Source organism: Canis aureus, chromosome 16 (genome assembly GCF_053574225.1).
Source record: "Canis aureus isolate CA01 chromosome 16, VMU_Caureus_v.1.0, whole genome shotgun sequence".
Lineage (NCBI taxonomy): Eukaryota > Metazoa > Chordata > Mammalia > Carnivora > Canidae > Canis > Canis aureus.
The window spans coordinates 22941037-22962603 of record NC_135626.1 but is presented as its reverse complement, the minus strand read 5'-3'; the positions used below and the strand labels follow the sequence as shown (position 1 = coordinate 22962603).

Here is a 21567-nt window from a genome sequence, read left to right as displayed (position 1 = left end):
CCTCTGATTAGCTAGAGAAAGGGTCTATAAGTTCCTCCAGCTAAAAAGTTAAAGAGAGCAGGAGATTCTCCATACAGCATGTGCCACCACTCCTGTTTGCATTCAGCTGTCTACACCAGGGGAAAGGGCAGGCACGGACTCCTGAATGGTAGATGTTGCCCCAAGGTCTGTGTTTCACTTCCCTTCGGGGGTAGACTGAAATGTCCTTCCCACAACAGATGGGCCTCCAGAGTCTGCCATAAAATGACTTTGCAGTCCCTGAAGGCACAATGGCTGAGCAAGAGCAGGAGACAGAGTGAGAGCTGCTGTACCATTCAGCAGGGAAGGGATGAGCTTCCCAAGGACCCTAAAGCCAAGGGAAGGCCTCCTAGAGCCCAGGGTCCTGACATGTCTCAGAGCTCACCGACCCCCCCACCATTGGCTCCACAGTAAAATCTGGTTGGTCAAATTTAAGGGGCATTTTGTTGGCTTGGGTTTCCTAGAAGTGGAGCTCTAAAAGGATCAAAGGTCAATCATAGCTGCCCAGGTTATAAATCTCCACCTGCATCCCCCTGATGCTGGAGTAGTGGTCCTCAATGGTGAGAGCATGGTAGAGATGGTCAGTACACAGGGCACAGTTGTACTAGGAGGCAGCTACCCCAAAAGGATTACATTCCCCACCCCTCACATGTAGATGTGGCCGTAAACTAGTTCTCATCATGGAACATGAGAGAAAGTGATATGTGTCACTCCAGGCACCATGGTGGAGTACTCTAGGTAGGTGCCTTTCCCGTGGTCTCTCTCCCCGTTCACATGGAACCCACTCCCAGAGTGGCAGAGAGGGAGACAGTTCTTTTTTTTAGGGAAGCGGGGGATAGTTCTTGATGGTCGAAGAAGCCTGGATCCCAAGTCATTGCTTGGAAGCAAGCCCCTGGATCCAAATATAGGCAAGAAGTGAGGTGAGTGAGAAATGAAAATGTTTGGGTTGGGACAACTGATTATTTTGATTTTGGTTGTTGTAGCAGCTGATGTTCCCAGGAGAAGCCTGCTCCCCCTTCTCGTTCTCCCTCCTCTTCCTTTGGACACAGTCTCTTTTCCCATGTGGCTGCCAGCCACCCGGGCCAACCTCAGGCCAGCTCCCTGGGAGGTCCTGCTTAGATTGACTGGCCGACTGATTAATCTATTTAACTTCAACAGGCTTTCATAGGTTGAGTTTTCATCCTATACCAGTGGAAAGATCCAAGACCTTGAGTTAAGAATTGAGAGAAGAAACAGGGATGCCTGGGTGGCTCAGCAGTGGAGCATCTGCCTTTGGCTCAGGTTGTAATCCTGGGGTCTTGGGATGGAGTCCCACATCGGGCTCCCCTTGAGGAGCCTGCTTCTCCCTCTACCTATGTCTCTGCCTCTTTCTGTGCGTCTCTCATGAATAAAGTCTTAAAAAAAAAAAAAAAAAGAATTGAGAGGAACTGGTCTCATACATGAGGGCCCAGGAGGGCCACTTGGCATCACATCCATGAAGGGCCTCAGATTTGGCCCTATACCTCAGATGAGGTTGTGCCTACAGCCATAACAGTACTCTGGCAGGATGAAAAGAAGACATTCATTCACCACCTGGTTATCATTTATCCCCATTGCAGGACCACGAAGCCATTGGCATGTTCTGAACTCATTTTATTTTTATAAATCCTGTAATTACTCTGCGAAGAACATAATTCTAGTGCATTGCAGTTTCCATCGGAACAGCAACTGTTCATTAAATATGAACATTTAAAATATTCTAAAATTGTTTGTATCTGTGTTTGCTTTTCCTCACTTTTTTATATAGGTGGAACTTTGAAACATGTAAGTGGCCAAGCCTCCCTTGGAGAGGCCTTGGTCTTACATCCTTCTCTGCTATGAAATTATTCAGACACAAATAACTTAGGGAAATGGTACCTTCCATCTCACCCAGCTCAAGCGAGAGGTCAAAGCCACAGCTTGGAATAATACTACTTTGTATGTTTTCCTTGGTCTCCTTGGTACATATATTTCTCTCAGGGTCCCTACAGGAAGGGGGCTGTAATCCAGGAGAGATTTGGGGGTTCCTGGGTTCTCTGGCAAAATGCTACCTTAATACCACTGTAACCCCCAATCTCATGCCAGGCCCTGCCCTGTGGCTGGACTCTCCTTGTGGAGATTGTTCCCCACCCTCGTCCCGAGCCCACCTCACCTCCTTGTTCACCACCATGTTGCACATGCATTCAGTGGCCGCCTGTCGCAGCTGGTCATGATTCTCAAACATGTAGTTCTCAATGTCTGGCAAGGCTTTCTCTTTAAAGATCTTCTGCCTACAGTATGAGAGGTGGGGAAGGGTGGCCACTGAGTCCTCTGTAGTGAGCATTTGGCATTTTGGGCCACCCAAGGGCCATTGCACCCTGCTGGTGGTTCCCTCCTACATCCTCAGCCAGCATAGTCTGGATGACATCAATCCTACCCCCAGCTCCAGGAAGGGCATCAATGGGTGTAAACTAAATGACACCATAACATCCTGGCCATAGCCATGGGGTCTGGGATGAACACGTCATCAGGCTGGAGATTCTTCTGTATTGTCGCTGCAGAAGAGAAATTCTTTCTCTCTCTCCTGCTGGACATGAAGCCAAGAAGATATGAAGTCTGGAGCGACCCTTGTGTTCATGGCAGAGGGGAAGACCCCGTTTGAGAACTAAGACAACACAAGCAGAAGTGGATGGGAGTGGGAAAGTGGGGAGTAGTAGGGAGAGTAGAGAAGAAAAGAAAGTAGGAAAGTGGGGAAGCTTTGTAACGCATCTGGTCACCTCAGACTTTTTATTTATATGTCATTAAATTCCCTTTATCCTTAAACCAGTTGGGAGTTGAGTTTTTTGCAACTGAAAGAATCTCAACCCAATTCTCTCTACTACCCCTTCGCTCCCAAGAAGGAATCCCTACCTCTCCCCTGGGTATCTTTTTTACTACTTTAGTCTGAAAGAAGTGTCTTTGTCATCTCCTTTGCCTTCATACATTCACCAGGTGCTAACTCAAATCCCTTCCACTGCAGTTTATACCCGTCATCTTTGATCCTGTCCTCAGCGGGAAGCACAGATGGTGTATCTGAAATTTCCACCAAACTTTTCCTGGGGCACCTCTCTCCACCCCTGCTCCCTCCCCACCCCACTCACCTGAGTTTGTCACTCCGCCCAGACAGATTGGTGAGGCCCAGGAGAGCCTCGTAGTTCTGGAGCCCATCCCTCTGTGTGTCCAGGAGACTCACGAGGGGCCGCACCACCTCATACACCTGCGTGGAGGGGTCAGGGAGTGGGTCAGGCAGAGACTATGATCCCCCAGACCCTAAAATTTCAGTGCCCAGCTCTAGAATTTCCAAAATGCTTGCCCACCCACTCAGACAAGGTAACTGAGTTTCTAAGAGGACAGCCCTGTTAAGTCAGGGGCAGAGCCAGGCCTAGAGTCCAGGCACCACCAATTCACTGCCCTCTCTGTGACCACACCATGCCCCCTCCCAGGCAGGGGTTAGGGCAACAAGGGAAAAGACCCCTAGGAGCATTGCCCCATCCCACCCACCCCGGCACCCACCCGCTCCCCTGGAAAGGCGATATCCGGATTAGAGACGGCAGCGATCTTTGCCAGGGCATGGGCTGCCTTCACCTTGCCCACGTCCGTGCCCTCCAAAGCCAGTGGAATAAGTGCCTGTAAGAGAGGGTACAGTCACTTCTCTGTCACAGACGTCCAGAGGCCTCTCTTCCCCTCCCTCCTTTCCAGCCGTTGTCTGCTTCTGCAACATAAGCAAGCCTGAGTATCACAGAGAATGATTAAATACAGAATCATGGATTCACTCCTCCAGCTTCCCAGCATACTTGGATGTCTTCACCTACACTCTCCGCCACTCATCCACCCTGCTGGTTTTTGGAAAAACAAATGGATCAACACACTGACTTTTTACTCCCTGACTTAGGGCAAACCTAATCATCCCAGCAGCCACTTATTGAGCGCCTACTATGAGCCAATACTTTAAGTGTATTTTCTATAATCCTTGTGAAATTCTGCAGAGTAAATGTGTGGTTCCCCACCCTCATTTCATACATGAGGAAACTGGCTCAGGCAGATTGAGTAATTCGCCCAAAGTTATGCATCTAAAAAAGGAATGAGCAAGGACTCAAAGACATGTGTTCTACAGCAAAGTCTATGGTCGGTGCATCTGTACCATGCTTCCTTCCAATAGCAAGGATTATGAAAGGGATCCCACAGGGGCAGCCCCGGTGGCGCAGTGATTTAGCGCTGCCTGCAGCCCAGGGCGTGATCCTGGAGACCCTGGATCGAGTCCCACGTCAGGCTCTCTGCATGGAGCCTGCTTCTCCCTCTGCCCCCGTCTCTTGCCTCTGTCTCTCTCTGTGTGTCTCTATGAATAAATAAATAAAATTCTTAAAAAAAAAAAAAAAAAGGAAAGGGATCCCACAGTAAATCCCATGACAAACCATAAAATCTGGCTGAAGCTGGTTTGAGGCATGAGCAGATAGGAGAGATACCTGAAAGACAGTATTCCAGGAGGCTGGGTTGGGGCAAGGGGTTCATTATTCTTGGGCCAGGCAAAGAGCGTGTGCATGTGCACACATGCTTCTCCCCAGTGGATCACCTTCTAGGATGGCAAACCTTATCCCACCAATTACCTTGCCACCACCTTGAGCCACAATAGTTCCTCGATCTTTTGGGTTATCACACAGTGCCAGGAATACCCTGTAAGGCAAGGATAAAGGACACATAATGTGCACCCTCCCCAGGCATCAGCAGGCCAGCCAGTCAGACCCAGTGAAGCCCTGGAAAGTTCTGTACCTGTCCCGGCATTAGCCACCTTGGCTGGATACTGCCATGGATAGAAGGAGCTGGGGAGAAAGTGAAGCCAAGAGGGGCTGCAAAGAGCCACCCCATCCCTATGTGGGGAGGCAACAAATGGCTCCTTGCTGCCCATCAACCAGGAGAAAATCTTCAACATGGATGCACTCCAGGACCTCTGTGATCTGGTCCTCTTCCCCTCTCTGGTCTTACTGGCATCACTTCCTCTTGTGTACTCCACATTCCAGAACACTGCAGGAGAACCCCATTTCATTCACACCTTCTCCCTCTGTCCTCAGTATCTGTAGATTCTGTCCCTTCTGCCCAGAACCCTTCCTCTCTTGTAGTTGGGTGGTTCCTCTTCTCCCCTCATGGCTCCACTGATTTGTCACTTCCTCCAGGAGGCCTTCCTGGCTGCCCTTCCACCTACCTCTAGTCTGGCTGGTGGGTGTTACTACTCGGACCCCAACCAACCCTCTGCGTTTCCCCCACTGCATCATATTTTAACTGTGAGCCTGTCTGCCTCTCCATCACACTACACAGAAACTGTGCCTTTCATCTTTGGAATAGCAGGTCCCACACAGGGCCTGGGAACCAGGTAACCAGGATGGACAGTGACCTCTTTCCTCCTTATGCAAACTTCCACCAGGGATGACCTGCCCTGCCATGTCACTTTTCTTTTTTTTTTTTTTTAAGGATTTTGTTTATTTGAGAGAGAGAGAGAGGGAAGGAGGGAAAGAGGAAGAGGAAGCACAAGCAGGGGGAGGAACAGAGGGAGAAGGAGGTCCCCCACTGCGCAAGGAGCCTGATGGGACATGGAACTCAATTGCAGCCCCCAAGACTGAGGCAAAAGCAGACGCTCAAGTGACTGAGTCCCAGGTGCCCTGCCATGTCAGTTTCCAATACCCATCTTCTTTCATCTCCTCTCCAGACCCCCACAATGGCTCATTCACTCATTTACTCCCCTGCCACCTCTATCCCCTCAGCCCCACCTGGCCAGCAGCTCTTTGGTCTGGTCAGTGAGGATGGCATTGTCTGCTTTCACCATGCAGGCCAGTGCAGAGGTGACACCAGCCTTCAGAAGCCGTTTCACACGCATGTCTATAAAGTCTTTCTTGTCCTGGGGAGACAAAAGGGTGGCTGTGTGGAAGGACCTGGCACCAGGCCAATCTGTATTGGAACTAAAGGTGGTGCAGTTCTAACTGCTTGTGGCAGGCTGAACAATGGCCCCCAAAGATGTCCATGTCCTAATCCCCAGAACCTGTGAATGTTACCTTACATGCCAAAAAGGACTTTGCAAAAGGTTCACTTTCCATTGTGGGGGTGGGGGGGTGCTTAGGCAGGAGGGGGAGAGGATAGAGAACAGATAAAGTTGACATAACAATGGATTGGGTTGTGAGGGAAACCCAAAGTCAGGCCCAAGGTTGAACAGTCCCTACAGATAATTCTCGAAGTGGGTGGGAAGGGGCTGGCATTTGTGGGTGATTTCTAGAAGCCACATTTGAACTTTACAGCAGCAGAGTATGCTATACAGCCTTGCCTGCATAAAACAGTATGCAGCTTTAAAAACGGATTCAGAGAATGACATAGCAGGTGATGGGGATTAAGGAGGGCACTTGTGATGAGCACTGGGTGTTGTATGGAAATGCTGAATCATTAAATTCTATACCTGACACTAATATTACACTGTATACTGGCTAGTTGGAATTTAAACGAAAACTTAAAAAAAAAAAATGGGGCCCCTGAGTGGCTCAGCAGTTAAGTGTCTTCCTTTGGCTCAGTGCATGATCCTGGAGTCCTGGGATTGAGTCCTGCATCAGGCTCCCTGCGAGCAGCCTGCTTCTCCCTCTGCCTGTGTTTCTGCCTCTCTCTCTCTCTCTCTCTCTCTGTGTCTGTCATGAATAAATAAATAAAATCTTTAAAAAATAAGAATAAATTTTAAAAAAGAATGGCATAGCCATCTGGAAAACACCTAAAGCATTTTCCCAAAATCGGGCATAAAACATTCTAACTATGAAAAGAAAAAAGAGGGGATCCCTGGGTGGCGCAGCGGTTTAGCGCCTGCCTTTGGCCCAGGGCGCGATCCTGGAGACCCGGGATCGAATCCCACGTCGGGCTCCCGGTGTATGGAGCCTGCTTCTCCCTCTGCCTGTGTCTCTGCCTCTCTCTCTCTCTGTGTGTGTGACTATCATAAATAAATAAAAATTAAAAAAAAAAAAGAAAAGAAAAAAGATGCGCGGAGAAAAACAGCCTCTGCTAAGTAACATAGCGTGCGTACCAAGACACTGACAGTGGTCAGAGGGAGATGACGTCATTGGTGAGTGGTCATTTCCTTTTCTCTGGGGTCTACATTTTTGTTTGTTTTGCAATGTGGTTATATTTCTTTTTCTTTTTTTAAGATTATTTATTTATTTATTCATGAGAGAGAGAGAGAGAGATTGAGAGAGAGAGAGGCAGAGACACAGGCAGAGGGAGAAGAAGGCTCCATGCAGGGAGCCCAACCCGACCAATCCCGGGACCCCAGGATCAGCCCTGGGCCAAAGGCAGGTGCTAAACCCCTGAGCCACCCAGAGATCTCCCGATGTGGTTATACTTCTTTGACCATTTAAAAAAATCTAAATCTTCCACTGGCTGGAAATACAATGTATATGCATTCTAATTCAAACCACAGACAAAGCATACCCTTGAGTGCAGGGAATCACTGAGGAGGGCCTCAGGGAGATTTGTGACACCTGGGCTACAGCTGCCTGGCCCCATTCTCTCCCTTGTTATTCCTACCTAGCACCTATATCCCGAAATCCAGATATCCCAGGAAACGAAATTTCTGGAAAGTGTTGGAAACATGAAATATACTGTCTGTCTGATGTCCATGAAACAACATAAATTGCAAAACGTTCATCATGGCCCCATTTGATTTTTCAGACTACACATGATGGTTGGATCCTCACCCGCCCAAGGCGCGTAAACCCTTAAAACTAAGGGGGGGACGAGCGCCACCTAGTGGGAGACATTGACCACGATCATCTTCGGTCTATCCGCGTCCTCTGCCAAATGCTCCCACACCCACCCACAGCGCCCCAACGCCTGGTGGCGCAGACTCCCCCCACCCAGCCTCATCCCTACCCTACCTTAGGGTGCTCCTCGGGCACGTGCTGCTTGGAGAACTTGGCGAGCTGCACCAGCTCCGGGATGACCTCCTTGACATCATAGCTGTTGGTACAGTTCACCAGGGTGGTGGCCACGGAGTACAGGATGGTCTTGTCAGCCGTCTGCAGTTATGGGGCGGGGGGACGGGAGGGGAAACTTTAGAACAAATCTCTGCTTCCACGATGGCCCCCTGGGGCAGCCCGGGTTGCTGGAGGTTTAGCGCCGCCTTCGGCCCAGGGCAGGGCCTGATCCTGGAGACCCGGGATCGAGTCCGCATCGGGCTCCCTGCATGGAGCCTGCTGCTCCCTCTGCCTGTGTCTCTGCCTGTGTGTGTGTGTGTGTGTGTCTCATGAATAAATAAATACAATCTTAAAAAAAAAAAAAAAGCCGGCCCTCTGACCTGTCGGGTGAGTTGGTTTGAGCCCCGCTTGGACAACAGCAGGTGGCACCGAGGGAAGAGGAACTAGCTCTGCTCACGCAGGGTGGGCAGACATTTCTCCTGCACTAGCCACAGTACCCCAGGAGAGCAGGGCGGGGGAGCCCTCAGAGTGCGCTGCTTGCTCTGTGCCCCTCTCAAACGCCCAAACCCGACATACTTTGCCATGGGATAGGGGGCGGGGGATGGGTAGGGACTGGAAACACCTCTGGTCTGGCCCCGAGTGGAAACTCCCTCTTTCCCCTCCTCCCTTTGGTGGTGGAAAAGAACCAGGCAGGGAATTAGCACGAGCACCCATTTTATGGTCAGGTAAAATGAGGGGCAGACAGGGGGAAGTAACCAATCTGGTTTACATCGGCAGTAGGGCCAGAGCCTGGATGAAGACACAGGAGTCCCATTTCTCAGGCTAGCAGAGGACCCTATGAGCTTGAATCTAGTAGACCTTTCCTGAAGGCCAGAGGTCAGGGCCACGCTTGCCTTGGCCAGCTCAAACATGGCCTGCAGGGCGGGGATGTCCTGGACAAAGTCGTCTTTCACGTCGGCATCCAGGGTGAGGTAGGCCAGGCCCTCCACTGCCCATCGCCGGGTCCGGGTATCTATGGACGCATTGCACAGCCACCTGGAAATAGGAGAGGAAGAGCGCTGGGGAAGGGGGCCAGAGCTTGGGTCAAGAGAGTGAACCCATTTCAGGGCAGTGGGGAGCCTGTGGGGGACCTTTCACCATGCAGCATCCACTAGAGCACATCCCAGAGAGAAGACGGTGGGCCTGGGGAAGTCGAACCCCCTTACTTGCGACACTGTTTGGCCAGCTTCTCCGTGGACCCTTCAGCAAACTGCCTGAGGCCATAGTCCGTGCCCCCTGCAGAGCCCAGCTTACAGAGTCCCTGTAGGGGAAGGGAGATGCTTCTAGAGTCAGACACACTTGGAGACAAAGGGCCTTGCTCAAACAGGCCCTGTTTGAGCCTGTGGCTGGAACACTTTGCCCCTTTGTCTTTGCCTGGATACACCTCTCTGCCTACTACCGAACTCAGCTCAGGTGTCACCTCTTCCAAGATGCCTCCCCTGAGGCTTCCAGGATGGGGCAGATGCTCATGAAGCTGGACTTCTTTACCCTGCCCCATTCCGTTGCCACCATTTTGGCTCCACTGCTGTTTTGGAAAATCAGCACAATACGATACTAATCTTACCTGAAACTGCAATGGTGCAAGTTATGCTAGCACAAAAACCAGCACAGAAATCAGACCACGTGGGTAACAAATTCAGATATGCAGAATTTTACCCAGGAGAAATTGTACTCTTAGGAAAACGTAGAAAAAAAAAAAAAAGGAAAACATGCCTTCCATAAGAGAAAACTCATGATGGAAGAAGCTATAATTAGTTTCTTAAAAATTGATATAAACAGAAAAATACATCAGTGACTCAAATTGTCACTGTAATTGTTTACAAGCAAACTAAAAGACCCATGAAAAGAGTTGCCATAAAATGAAACTGGAAAAATTGAAATGGGTTATCAGTGTCATCCAGAAACTGGTTAGGGAAACAAACTGATTTTTTCGAGTTTGCTCTGAAAATGCTGGCTGAGCAGAAGCTCCCCCACAGCATGGGCTTCCCATGGAGAGGAGCCACGCCTCACTCATCTGGTGTCCCTGGGGCCCGGCACCCACCACGTCTGGTACCAACACTCACCACCAGTGTGCGGATCTTAATCTTCTCGTTTTTGGTGGTCTTGTAGATCTCTTTGAGCAGTGACACGCCATTGGTGATGATGAAGGTGGCGCGGCTGAGCTTGGTGGATGCGTGGATGAGGGCCTCCACGGCCACCAGCTGGTCTACCTCCCGCTCGGAGCCGCACAGCGCTACCATCATCTCCATCACACCTTTCATTCCCAGCAGCTGATTGCCCAGGTCAAAGGGGCCTTGCAGGATCCCTGACACTGTCTGAATGGCAATCACGTTCTTGTCCATGTCCTGGGGGTCAAACTTGCCTCTAAAATCAAGGACAAGGTGGTCAGGAGAACTGGCTAAGGTGGGTGGGAAGAATGTGGGATTTGGAGGCAGACAGATTCAAATTTACGTCCTGGATCTACCACTCATGTGCTGTGTGACCTTGGGCGATTCCCTGACCCTCTCTGAGCCTCAGCTTCTTGATCTATAAACTGACGGTATAGTACTACTAATCAGAGTTATGGTGAGGGTGAGTGATGTAACAGACATGCCATGGGTTGTGTCCCCCCAAGAAGCATAGTCAGATGGATGGGGACTGACACAAAGGACTTTGATTAGGGAGAGCTCTTGGGATCAGCTCATGTTTTAGAAGGGAAAGAAGCAAACCTCGGCAGAAGGAGGCAGAAGGATGCACTGGGCTGCAACTCAGTCATCATAAAGCCTCAGCCTGTGATGAGTGCTACAGCTGGGACACCCTCCAGAGTTGTTTCCAGCTGGGGGTGGGGGTGGGGGACACACGGGTCATTGGATGCTGGCCGCCCTGGGGAGGAGGAAGCAGCTGTCTCCAGCTGAGGGAAGTCCCAAAGAGAGGCGAGCACTGTCCATCCATGGGCTTCCCAGCAGCTCAGATGTCTAGTGGGAGAGTCCAGCAGCCACCCCAACACAAAAGGGCCCACTCTCTGTCTCCTTGATAAGCTGACATTTGTTCCTTCAACCTCAGGAGCTTGTGGTAGGTTTTAAATAAGTCCAAAAATATTTTGACACCCCTCCATGCAAAAGATAGAACCTAACTCTCTCCTCTTAAATGCAGACCACTCTTCACAACTTGCTTCTCACAAAGAGAATGTGGCGGAAATGATCGTGTGTGACTTCTGAAGCTAAGTAATAGAAGACATTGCCATTTCTGCCTTGTTCTCTCTGAATTGCTCACTCTGGGTACCAGGCAGTAATGATACTCAAGCTACCTGTGGACAGGCTCATACCGGGAGGAATGGAGGCCTCCTGTCAATAACCAGCACCAGCATGCAGGCCTTCAGATGACTGCAGCCCAGGCCGACGTGTGACAGTCAGTTCATGAGAGCCCCAGAGCCAGATCCACCCAGCCTAGTCACTCCCAAACTGCGGTCATATTGTGAAATAATAAATGATTACTACTACTTCAAGCTTCTTGCTACATTTTGGGGTGATTTGTTATACAGCCATAGGTAACTAATACAGAGCATGATTCCCTGAGACCTCCAGGAGACTCACGTGATGTATTCCTCACAGATCTTGCGGAAGTGATCGCGCTCTGGGTCACAGCGCAGGTCATCGTAGAGCTTGTTGATGAGGACGGAAGCCAGCATTCGGGTGTTGTCAGTCAGAGGCAGGCAGGATGGCAGATCTGGAACCTGCCCCACCACCTTCAAGATCTTCCTCAGGCCTGCAGGACAGATGATGGCAATTGTCAGATCTCTGCTGGGGTCTGTCCTCACAAACACACCCTCTTCTTCAGTTGTCTTAGCACCAGCTTCTCTCCAGCATATCTTTTGGCAGTACATGGCTTTTCCAGAATGAAGGGTACTGGTATGGGGCCGGGAGACCCGCATTCTGTACCTGACTCTGCCCCTAGGTGAGCAATTCACCTCCCATTGTGGGTGGGCCTCTATTTTCACATGTACCCTCTATGGGTTGATGTATAACCTTCCCCAAATACTATCTGATATTCTCTCTTCCCCAGGCCTCACTTCTATAAAATGGGAACCATACTACCTACCACAGAGCATTTGAGGACTCAATGAGATAATGTATGGAAACTGCCTAGGGCCAATCCAGACATGCCATTATCACTCAACAAACACTTACTATTTATTTAGTAAATGCTACATTTGCTATCTATTATTACTATCTCTTCTCTCTTCTGTTGAAGAAACTTCAATGACTTCCTATTACCCATTAGGCTAATTCAGTCATTACATATCTGTTGAATAAATGAAGGAATAAGTGAAGAAATAAATTAGCACCTTTTAGGTAGCAAATACTGAAATAAAAGATACAATCCTCTCCTCAAAAAACTCACAATGGAATAAGGAACAGTCGTATGAAGATTAAATAAGCTGTAATAAGGACAGAAGGTGCGATAAGGACAGAGTGGTGACACCACAGATGTGGTAATTTGCTCCAAAAAAGTAAAAGAGTTGTACATTCTCTCTTTTTAAAAAGACTTATTTATTTATTTATTTATTCATTCATTCATTCATTCATTCATTCATTTGAGATAGAGAGTACAAGCAGGGGAAGCAGGAGAGGGAGAAGCAGGCTCCCTGCTGAGCAGGGTGACACAGGGCTCCATCCTAGAACCCGGAGGATCATGACACAAGCAGAAGGCAGACACTCAACCGACTGAGCCACCAGGCGCCCCTGAGTTGTATGTTATTCTTATTGAATAACAAATATTGCTTCCCACCTACCCTACCTATTAACTGTGTGGTTGGACCTAGGTCTGAGTGCAGAGAGAAAGAGGTCTGTGATTCACCCTTTGAAATATATGCAGAGAAGACCAGAACTGGGGAGGAGGAGGGAAGGAAGTGCTGAGGTAGGAGGTTTATAAGTGCTAGAGTAATCTGTTAAAGTACACTTTGCTGAGACCTGTGAAAACCAAATGAGGAAAGGCAATATCAAAAGAGGATAAATTTCAAATGGGTGGAAGCTAATCTGAACCTTTTAGAACAAAGGATGGTTCTATATGTTTTTAAACCTGTGGGAGTTTATCACAGTAGATGATAAAGCCATAGGTATGACTCTTGAACAATTAAAGTGGATTTGGGAGAGTGGGTAATATCTTGGAGCCAACAAATTTAGGGACTGTCTGCTAGAACCTCGTTACTGTGCCTTATATATAGGACACTTGATGCCATTTCTCCCTTCTAGAAAGCCTATGAAGTATTTTGCCAACCATGGGACTTCAGGAACATTCTCCCAAGGTTGGTGGAGTCCTGTTTGTCTTTGGCATTGCCCACATTGGTTAAGTAACTCTGTCCAGGTGTTTTCCAGCATGTTTGGGCATTTTCTGTGTGTGTTCAGGCCCTTAATTCAGAGCTGAGCTTTGATCTAAATCCTCACCAGCCTGTTGGTGGTTTCTAAGTGTTAATGCCTTTTCCTGGCTTTTCAGTGGGACTGAAGACTTGTTCTAGGCAAAGGCCACACCTCCTCTGCTTTCTGCTCAGTGCCAGATATCCTGGTGCCCCCCTGAAAGATTGGAATGAGCCCCAGACCCTCCCACCTCCTCACCATTATCCACCACATAGATGGTACGCGAGTTGTCGTGAATGGCAAGGTCCTTCCTGGGGACATTCTTATTGAGCAGATTCAGGGCTTGATCCCTGCCCTGGCCAGACACTTTCTTACTGACCAGCATGTCGAGCAGGTGGCTGGTGATCTGCTTCAGGTCCTTCTTGGTGTCTGAGGAAGGAGAGGACAAGGGTAAGTAGAGAGTAGGGTCTTACTCAGATCTATAGGACCACGAATGGCAGAGGTTTTTAGAAGGGTTCTGGAAATATGGAATCCATGGCTTCCTGGAAGTTGGAATTTCCCCAGAAGATATAGTATTGCCCATCTCAGCCCCAAAAAGGGAGGTTCCTAGACAATACCCCCAATGGGCCTCCAGCCACTCTACGCTGCACACTGACTTCTACAACAGCTCCTGCCATCCTTGAACAGCTCTGGTTCTTAGAAAGTTCTTTATTCCAAGGCATGACTGGCAGGGAGCCAGGGACACTTCATGTAGCTTTTAATAAACTGATTTAACAAAATGTTTTCCAGAAAAGAAATTTATATTCCTTACAGACATCTTACTCCCTGCAGATTCAGGCATGCTGGGAGCCCAAATTCAAGCCTCAGATGGGATGCCAGATCTTCCCTGCCCGCTGGGGGATTAAAAGGTAAATGCTTTTTCCTGCATTTTCCCTGTCTGACTTCACTGCATCTTAGGGATTTTTGTTCTCATTCTAGTTTAGAGCTCAAAGGCAGGCGGGGAGGGAGGAAGGGAGTAGAAAAGAAAGGATCTCCAAAACATGTCATATGAATGACTGATGAAGTAAAGAGCCATCTAACTGGACAAGGAAAGTCATCGGTAGATGTGATAGTTTTTCAGATAAGGGTGTGTCATGAAGGCAAAAGAATAGACTTCTTCTATGAGGCTCTAGAGAGCAGAACTGGGGTCAGAGTGGGGTGGAAGCTACAAGGAGATGGATCCTAAATCAGTATCTAGTAGAATTCCTTTTTTTTTTTTTTAATTTTTATTTACTTATGATAGGCACACAGTGAGAGAGAGAGAGGCAGAGACACAGGCAGAGGGAGAAGCAGGCTCCATGCACCAGGAGCCCGACGTGGGATTCGATCCTGGGTCTCCAGGATCGCGCCCTGGGCCAAAGGCAGGCGCTAAACCGCTACGCCACCCAGGGATCCCTATCTAGTAGAATTCCTTAGCAGAGATGTCCAACAACTTTCAACTTCCCAAGGAAGCTGTGGCCCTCAGTGCACCATACCTTTCAGTGTTCCCATTCTTGGGGATGCTCTTCCATTCTGGCCCTGGGTCAATCATGTGACTTAGAGCACACCCAGCAGCTTAAAAGCACTTGCACATTGGGGCTCGTCCATTGAGAATGAGGCCACCATGCTATACAGACACCCAAGATGCCCACTAGAGATGCCACAAAGAGAAAAACCAAGATGTCCTGGCCAGCATCTCCAGTTAACCACCAGTTGTACAAGTGTACCATTTGGGACCCTCCAGTGGTTCTAGCACAGAAAAAAGAATGTGACTTGCTGACCATTACGACAGTTAAGTCAGAACCACATCAAGAATCCAGGACTCCCAAAGGTTCATGTTATTAATCTACAAAGAGCTCTTATGAATCAATAAGAAAAACACTGATACTCCAAGAAAAAATAAGGGTAATGATATATGACAGGTTGTTGGAAGACAAACGAATCCAAATGGCTAATAAAAATAAAGAAAAATGATCAATCTCACTAGTGATTTTTAAAAATTCAAATGAAGTTATTTTTACCTAATGAATAGGAAATTTTTTTTAAATGAGAGTATTCAAATCTGGTAGGAGAATGAGTGGAGATGGGACCCCCATCAGCATCATTTGGTAAGAGTACAAATTCATGCACCCTCTCAGAAAGGAATCCAAAAGTAACATGGAGAGAAAACTTCAGTTGTGTTCACAGCCTTCGACCTATATTCCCATTACTAGGAATTTTATTCCAAGAAAATAATTGCAAATGCAAGCATAACTTTGTGTAAAGAATAGCTACTGAACTGCCTTTTATAAGCATGCAACTAGGAGCAATCTAAATCTCCACTGATATAGAGTTGGTTGGTGAATTATGATATATTCATACAATGGAATATAATGAAAATATTTAAAATCAAGCTTTCTATTAGTGAACCTTCCCAGGCAGAGCAGGAACTTCCAAAACCATGCCCAGGACCTGGATGTGCTGGAAAAAGCCTGAGTCTATAAGTGCATGTATTTGAAATGAAACAAATGAAAAATGAATGATTTTTAAAATAAAAAAGAATCTTTTTAAAGAACATTTAATGGTACGAAATACTCATATAATGCTTAGTGAAGGAAAAGAAAACACAAATCTATTCCTAGCCAAATTCCAATTTTGTTAAATAGGTATTTATGTGGATGGATAGAAAAAAGACTGGAGGGACGCCTAGGTGCCTCAGCTGTTGAGCATCTACCTTCAGCTCAGGGCATGATCCTGGGATCTGGGATCGAGTCCCACATGGTACTCCCTGCAGGGAGCCTGCTTCTCCCTCTGCCTATGTCTCTGTGTCTCTCATGAATAAATAAATAAATCTTTTTTAAAAAGAGACTGGAAAGACACATGTGGCAGTGATAATCTGGATTATCTGGAGGGGAATTATAGGTGGGTTTTTTTCATCTTTACATATTTCTAAATTTTTCCAAATTTTTCCAGTAAGTCTCTTACTTTCTTCTACTTGTAGTAAAATATACATGAATAAAATTGATCATTTTAACCATTTTTGAATGATTTTATTTATTTATTTGCAAAAAAGAGCACAAGCAGGAGGTAGGGGCAAAGGGAGAGGGAGAAGCAGATTCCTCACTGGGTCAGGAGCCCGACTTAGGGCTCAATCCCAGGACCCCAGGACCATGACCTGAGCTGAAGGAAGACACTTAACCATCTGAGCCACCCAGGTGCCCTTCATTTTGACCATTTTTAAGTATACAGTTCAGTGGCATTAAGTACATTCATATTGTTGTGCTGCCATTATCACCATCCATCTCCAGAACGTTTTTGTCCTATAAAAACTAAAACTAAACAACTCATTTCCTCCTCTCCTAGCCTGGTGACCACCATCCTAATTTTTGTCTCTATGATTTAGATTACTCTAGATACCTTGTAGGAGTGGAGCCAAACAGTACTTATGCCTTTGTCACTGGCTTATTGCACTCAAGGTTCATCCATGTAGTAGCAGATGTCAGGATGTCCTTCCTTTTTAAGGCTGAATAATATTCCATTGTGTGTATATGCCATATTGTATTTATCCATTCAACCACGCATGGACACTAGAGTTGCTTCCCACTTTTAAGCTATTGAAGATGCTGCTGCTCTATTACTTTTATAATTAGAAAATAAATATAAAATAAACCAGGCCACCTCCACATACAGGGAATGAGCTATCTGAGGTGGCACCTGACTCTCCTCGGCCCTCACCCCTTTGAAAAACACTGAAGAATGTCTCCTACCTAGAACCAGGGCTTCTTCCTTCCCTCGATGTTCTTGTTTGTCCTCCCCTGACAGAGAATCAATGACGGCCTGGAGCAGGTTGCAGACGGCCAGAGACATCTCCTCGTTCTCCACTGCCATGAGGCTACATATTCTGTCTATCCGGACTGCATGGAGAATCACTGTGGCCTAAACCCACAGCAAGACCCACAGTCAGCTGCCTGCACCTCTCTTCCAGCTGTCGTGCAGGTTAGGAAGTGGGTGACAACCAGCCCCATCCTCCCTCTCCAGCAGGGAAATACACCCAGGCAGCCAGTGCCTCCTGGGCCTCTGGTCTGGGAAGGCCCTTGACACTAGCCATGCCTCTTTAAACTCTTTCCAGTTAAAAGCTGGGCTGTCCAATATAGGAACCATTTGCCATATGGGGCCACTGAGGACTTGCAGTGTGGTGAGTCCCACATTGTGGTGTGCTTAAGGTGTAAAATACACACTGGGTTTGGAAGATTTATATGATAAAATGCAAACTATCACAGCTTTTGCATTCAGCAAAGGACAGTTTAGACTTTGTATTAGGGTCTACTTATGCCACCTGCTCCCTGCCCACGTGTCACCCTCAGCCCGACACCCAGGCCCTCACCCGAGCTCGGTGGCCACTACACATGCCCGACAGAGTCCGCACAGCAGCTAGCACCAGCTCAGGCCTCTTGGTGTCCACAAGCTGCAGCAGCAGGGCCACTCCATTGTTTTGGAAGATCCTCTCAGCCCCTGCTTCTTCTCGCCCTAGGACGATGAGGTTGTTGGCGGCCTGGAGAGGGAGGATACAACAAGGGTCATGGAGGAGGCATGGCTGCCAAGGTCTTGGCCTGGGGCCAGGGCAGGGGCTGGCGTAAGGACTGGATTTTCAAAACATCTTTATACTGGATTCTTTCCCTATAGTCCTACTCCTGGAAATGTGGCCCAAAAACATGAATATGGTTTTGGCATTTGGGGTTTGTTTATTTATTTATCTGTTCAGGGCAATCTGAAGTTACAGGGGTTCTCAGGAAGGTGGAAAATGGTAGGCAGAGAGAGCAAGAGATGGGTCTTGAAGGTCCTGGGTATGAGTACTGATTCTGCTACACGCTAGCTGTATGACCTCAGGCAAGTCATGGCAGCTCTCTGCATCCCAGATTCCAAAATTAGGCAGTTAAGCTAGAAAGTTCTCCAATGTCGGGACGCCTGGGTGGCTCAGTGGTTGAGCATCTGCCTTTGGCGCAGGGCGTAGTCCCCAGGTCCTGGGATGGAGTCCCGCATCCCAGGGGGAGCCTGCTTCTCCCAGAGGGAGCCTGCTTCTCCCTCTCCCTATGTCTCTGCCTCTTTGTGTGTCTCATGAATAAATAAGTAAAAATCTAAAAAAAAAAAAAAAAAAAAAGTTCCCCAATGTCTTCCCACCCTAAAGCCTTAAGGATACATATGCCCTAAATGGCTCCAGATCAGGAGAGGAGGTCTCAGCAGAACCTGAAAAGCTGGGGTTGGGGGAAAAAAACTCATGAGGCAAGAGAAGGAGAAAGTCAACAAATAAAGAAGGAATGATGCTGGAGGAGGCTGATGAGAAAATCCCAGGCAAGTACCACCAGAACCATTATCACTCTACCGGTCAAGGGCTTTGTACTTGTCCAGGTGCAGTTATCAATAACAACTTCTTATGTCCTCACAACAGTTTGTTATAAAAGGTATTTGCGTATTGTATGGTTTACTGACCATAAAACTAACAAAAATTCCCCAGGCATCTCCTGTGAAGAAAAACAGAAGGGAACATTTGAAAAAAGAAAGAAAAAGGACAACAAATTTGGTTAAGAGTGTGGTATTATGGGCAGCTCCGGTGGCTCAGTGGTTTAGCGCCACCTTCAGCCCAGGGTGTGATCCTGGAGACCCAGGATGGAGTCCCAGGGGCTCCCTGCATGGAGCCTGCTTCTCCCTCTCCTTCTGCCTGTGTCTCTGCCTCTCTCTCTCCATGTGTCTCTCATGAGTAAATAAATAAAATCTTTAAAAAAAAAAAAGAGGGTGGTATTATGACCAAATATTTTCATATTTCAGGATGAAGTTTTGTGATATTTTATAATGAAATGGAATATATCTTAAAAAGCCATTTTTAACCTTCTCAGGGTAGAAACAACAGTATGGCAAGTGAGGCACTTGGGTGCAAAATTTACAGGGACACCGAAAACCTCAGCAATCAAGATAAATAATATCTAATGCAATATTTTAAAATATCAAAATCAATGCAATGCAAAGAAAAAATCCATGATGAACAAAATATCAAAAATTTAAGTAAAGACTCCGATCCTGCTGCATGACTCTCTCCTCATTGGTCTCACTCTAGTCCTGGCCCTTATAGCCAGGATTAGGGTATTTTCCAAAGTGCATAACCTCTGGCCTCCTTGTGTTCATTTTCTCCAAGGGGTTGCCCTCCTCCCCCTCCCGCAGGCAGTGGACGGGGGAGGTTGAGGAGTTAGGAGGACTGTCTCTGTCCAGAGATAGGGGCAGGGCCTGCGGCCCAAGTACAAATATGGGGGTGGGTGTCCCGAGTCCACCCTCTGCTGGCCAGCCCGTTGCCCAGCACTCACCTTCTCCAGCTTGTCAGCATCACTGCTTTCATCCAGGAGGATCTCGAACATCTTCTGTACCCTGGAGTCCGTGGAAAACTGCACATGGAGCTGAGGAGAGAGGAGGGAGTGGGGAAGGAGGCAGGCAGGGTCCACATTTCGGGCGGCTTAGCAAATATTAGGGTATCTCCTCGGGGCCCCAACACTGTCACTCATTCATTCCACAAACATTTACTGAACAGCTGTTACGCGTCAGTCACTCTTGCAGATGCTGCGGACAGAATGGTGAACAAAATCAAGTCCTTGCCCCACAAGGCTTACAGTCTACTTAAGTTCGCTATCCCATTTGGTCATCACAGGTCTTGGAAGGCTATAGATTATCACCCCAATTTTGCAGTCTAGTTAATAATTAGCTGTTACATACTTAAACACCGGCTAAAACAGGATTAGGTGTCTAGGACCAGAAGCCTAAAGCAATTCTCAACTTTACACAGATTAAAACCATTATGTTTGGATATCTCATCCCTCATCCCCTCAACCCCAACCCCAGTGCTCTGAATCTACCATAAAATGACCTAACTTATCATCACACACTGCCCCTCCCACCCACCCCCAATTTGCCAGCTCCTCTGTACTTCCCACTACTTTGTTCTGCTGGTCTATGGTCCTGCCTATTTCCATCCTGGGTTCATTTCCTCCTAGGGGGTCTCTCATTTGCCACCCCTTCTTGGATCACTCCTCCGTTTGTTTACACAGCCCTGGAGTCTACACTCTGGACAGTGTGCTGTTGTCCCACCATGGGGCTGCCCCAGGCACAGAGAAGTTACTGAGACTTGGAGTAAGGAGCTTAGTGATCACCTACCCTCCTGCTCTTGCAGAAAGGGAACTGACACCCTAAGGGATTCCTTAGAAAACTGGTACCTAAGCCAGGACTAGGATGCAGGATACCTCTGATCCAAGTTCTCTCCACCCCACTCCATTTGCAATACCCTCTCCTCAATGCTGCCTCTGCTCTCCTAGAAAGAAAGGAAGGTCATGTTGCATACATACAAGGTTGTTTTTTTTTAAGCCTCCATCTGAAATTTAAGAGACCCATGTTCTAGCTCTGGCTAGCTTGTGCCCTTCAACAAGCATCTCTGATCATTCAAAGATGGGCACATCTGCCTGGCTATTTTATGGTGCCACCCTGTGTCATGTGTTCATTCCATCCAAGAGTGTGGAGGAAGTGTTAGACATCCCCTGGTGTCCTGCTTCCCTAACTTGTCCCCAGTAGGGGTGGGGGGAGGCAGACTGAGGCTTGTGGGAAGGGGTCCAGCTCACCTTCTCTTGGATGCTGGTGTTGAGCCTCCTCAGCGTCTCCTGGAAGTTTTGGTTCCGTGGCTCAAGGGTAGCACAGCGCTGCACATCCTTGAAGGCCTGATCCAACTTTCCCAGGTGCTCCAGTGCCTGGCATCGCCGATACAGAGCCTTGATGTCCGAGGAGTTGATGTCAATAGCTAACGAGGGGAGGCAGGGCCTCAGGGGCCTGGGCTGCAGACCACTTTCCTCCCGTCCCTGTCCCTGCCCCTGCCCCCAATTCCAGGGCTTCTCTATCTTCAGTGGAAATTATCCACCAATGTAGACTATCTGGCCCAAGGCTCTTCTTTGTCAGGGAGGCAGTAAGAATCATAGCCTCAAGGTTGGAAGGGAACTTAAGGGTCATCTCATCTAGAGCCTGATGCTTCAGTTTCTGCTACATCATTATCTCAGCCAAGTGCTCATCCAAAGGGGACTTCATACCTCCATCAGAAGGAGGGAGCTCCCTCCTTCTTTTTTTTTTTTTTTAATTTTTATTTATTTATGATAGTCACACACACAGAGAGAGAGAGAGAGAGAGAA

General features: G+C 47.9%; 1 protein-coding gene across 4 annotated transcripts in view; it reads right to left on the bottom strand.

Moving 5' to 3' along the window:
- UNC45B (unc-45 myosin chaperone B) overlaps positions 1 to 21567 on the bottom strand; it is a 28307-nt gene that overhangs the window by 4395 nt on the left and 2345 nt on the right. For all 4 annotated transcript variants that reach the window (XM_077852215.1, XM_077852212.1, XM_077852213.1 and 1 more), the window contains exons 4-18: positions 21010 to 21185; positions 19711 to 19800; positions 17742 to 17909; positions 17125 to 17293; positions 13619 to 13789; positions 11600 to 11771; positions 10091 to 10391; positions 9194 to 9288; positions 8882 to 9023; positions 7950 to 8090; positions 5814 to 5941; positions 4659 to 4725; positions 3568 to 3681; positions 3156 to 3271; positions 2189 to 2306 (exon numbers count right to left, since the gene is read on the bottom strand). In XM_077852215.1, coding sequence (XP_077708341.1) covers positions 2189 to 2306; positions 3156 to 3271; positions 3568 to 3681; positions 4659 to 4725; positions 5814 to 5941; positions 7950 to 8090; positions 8882 to 9023; positions 9194 to 9288; positions 10091 to 10391; positions 11600 to 11771; positions 13619 to 13789; positions 17125 to 17293; positions 17742 to 17909; positions 19711 to 19800; positions 21010 to 21185 — 2168 coding nt within the window. The remainder of the gene's footprint in view (positions 1 to 2188; positions 2307 to 3155; positions 3272 to 3567; positions 3682 to 4658; positions 4726 to 5813; positions 5942 to 7949; positions 8091 to 8881; positions 9024 to 9193; positions 9289 to 10090; positions 10392 to 11599; positions 11772 to 13618; positions 13790 to 17124; positions 17294 to 17741; positions 17910 to 19710; positions 19801 to 21009; positions 21186 to 21567) is intronic.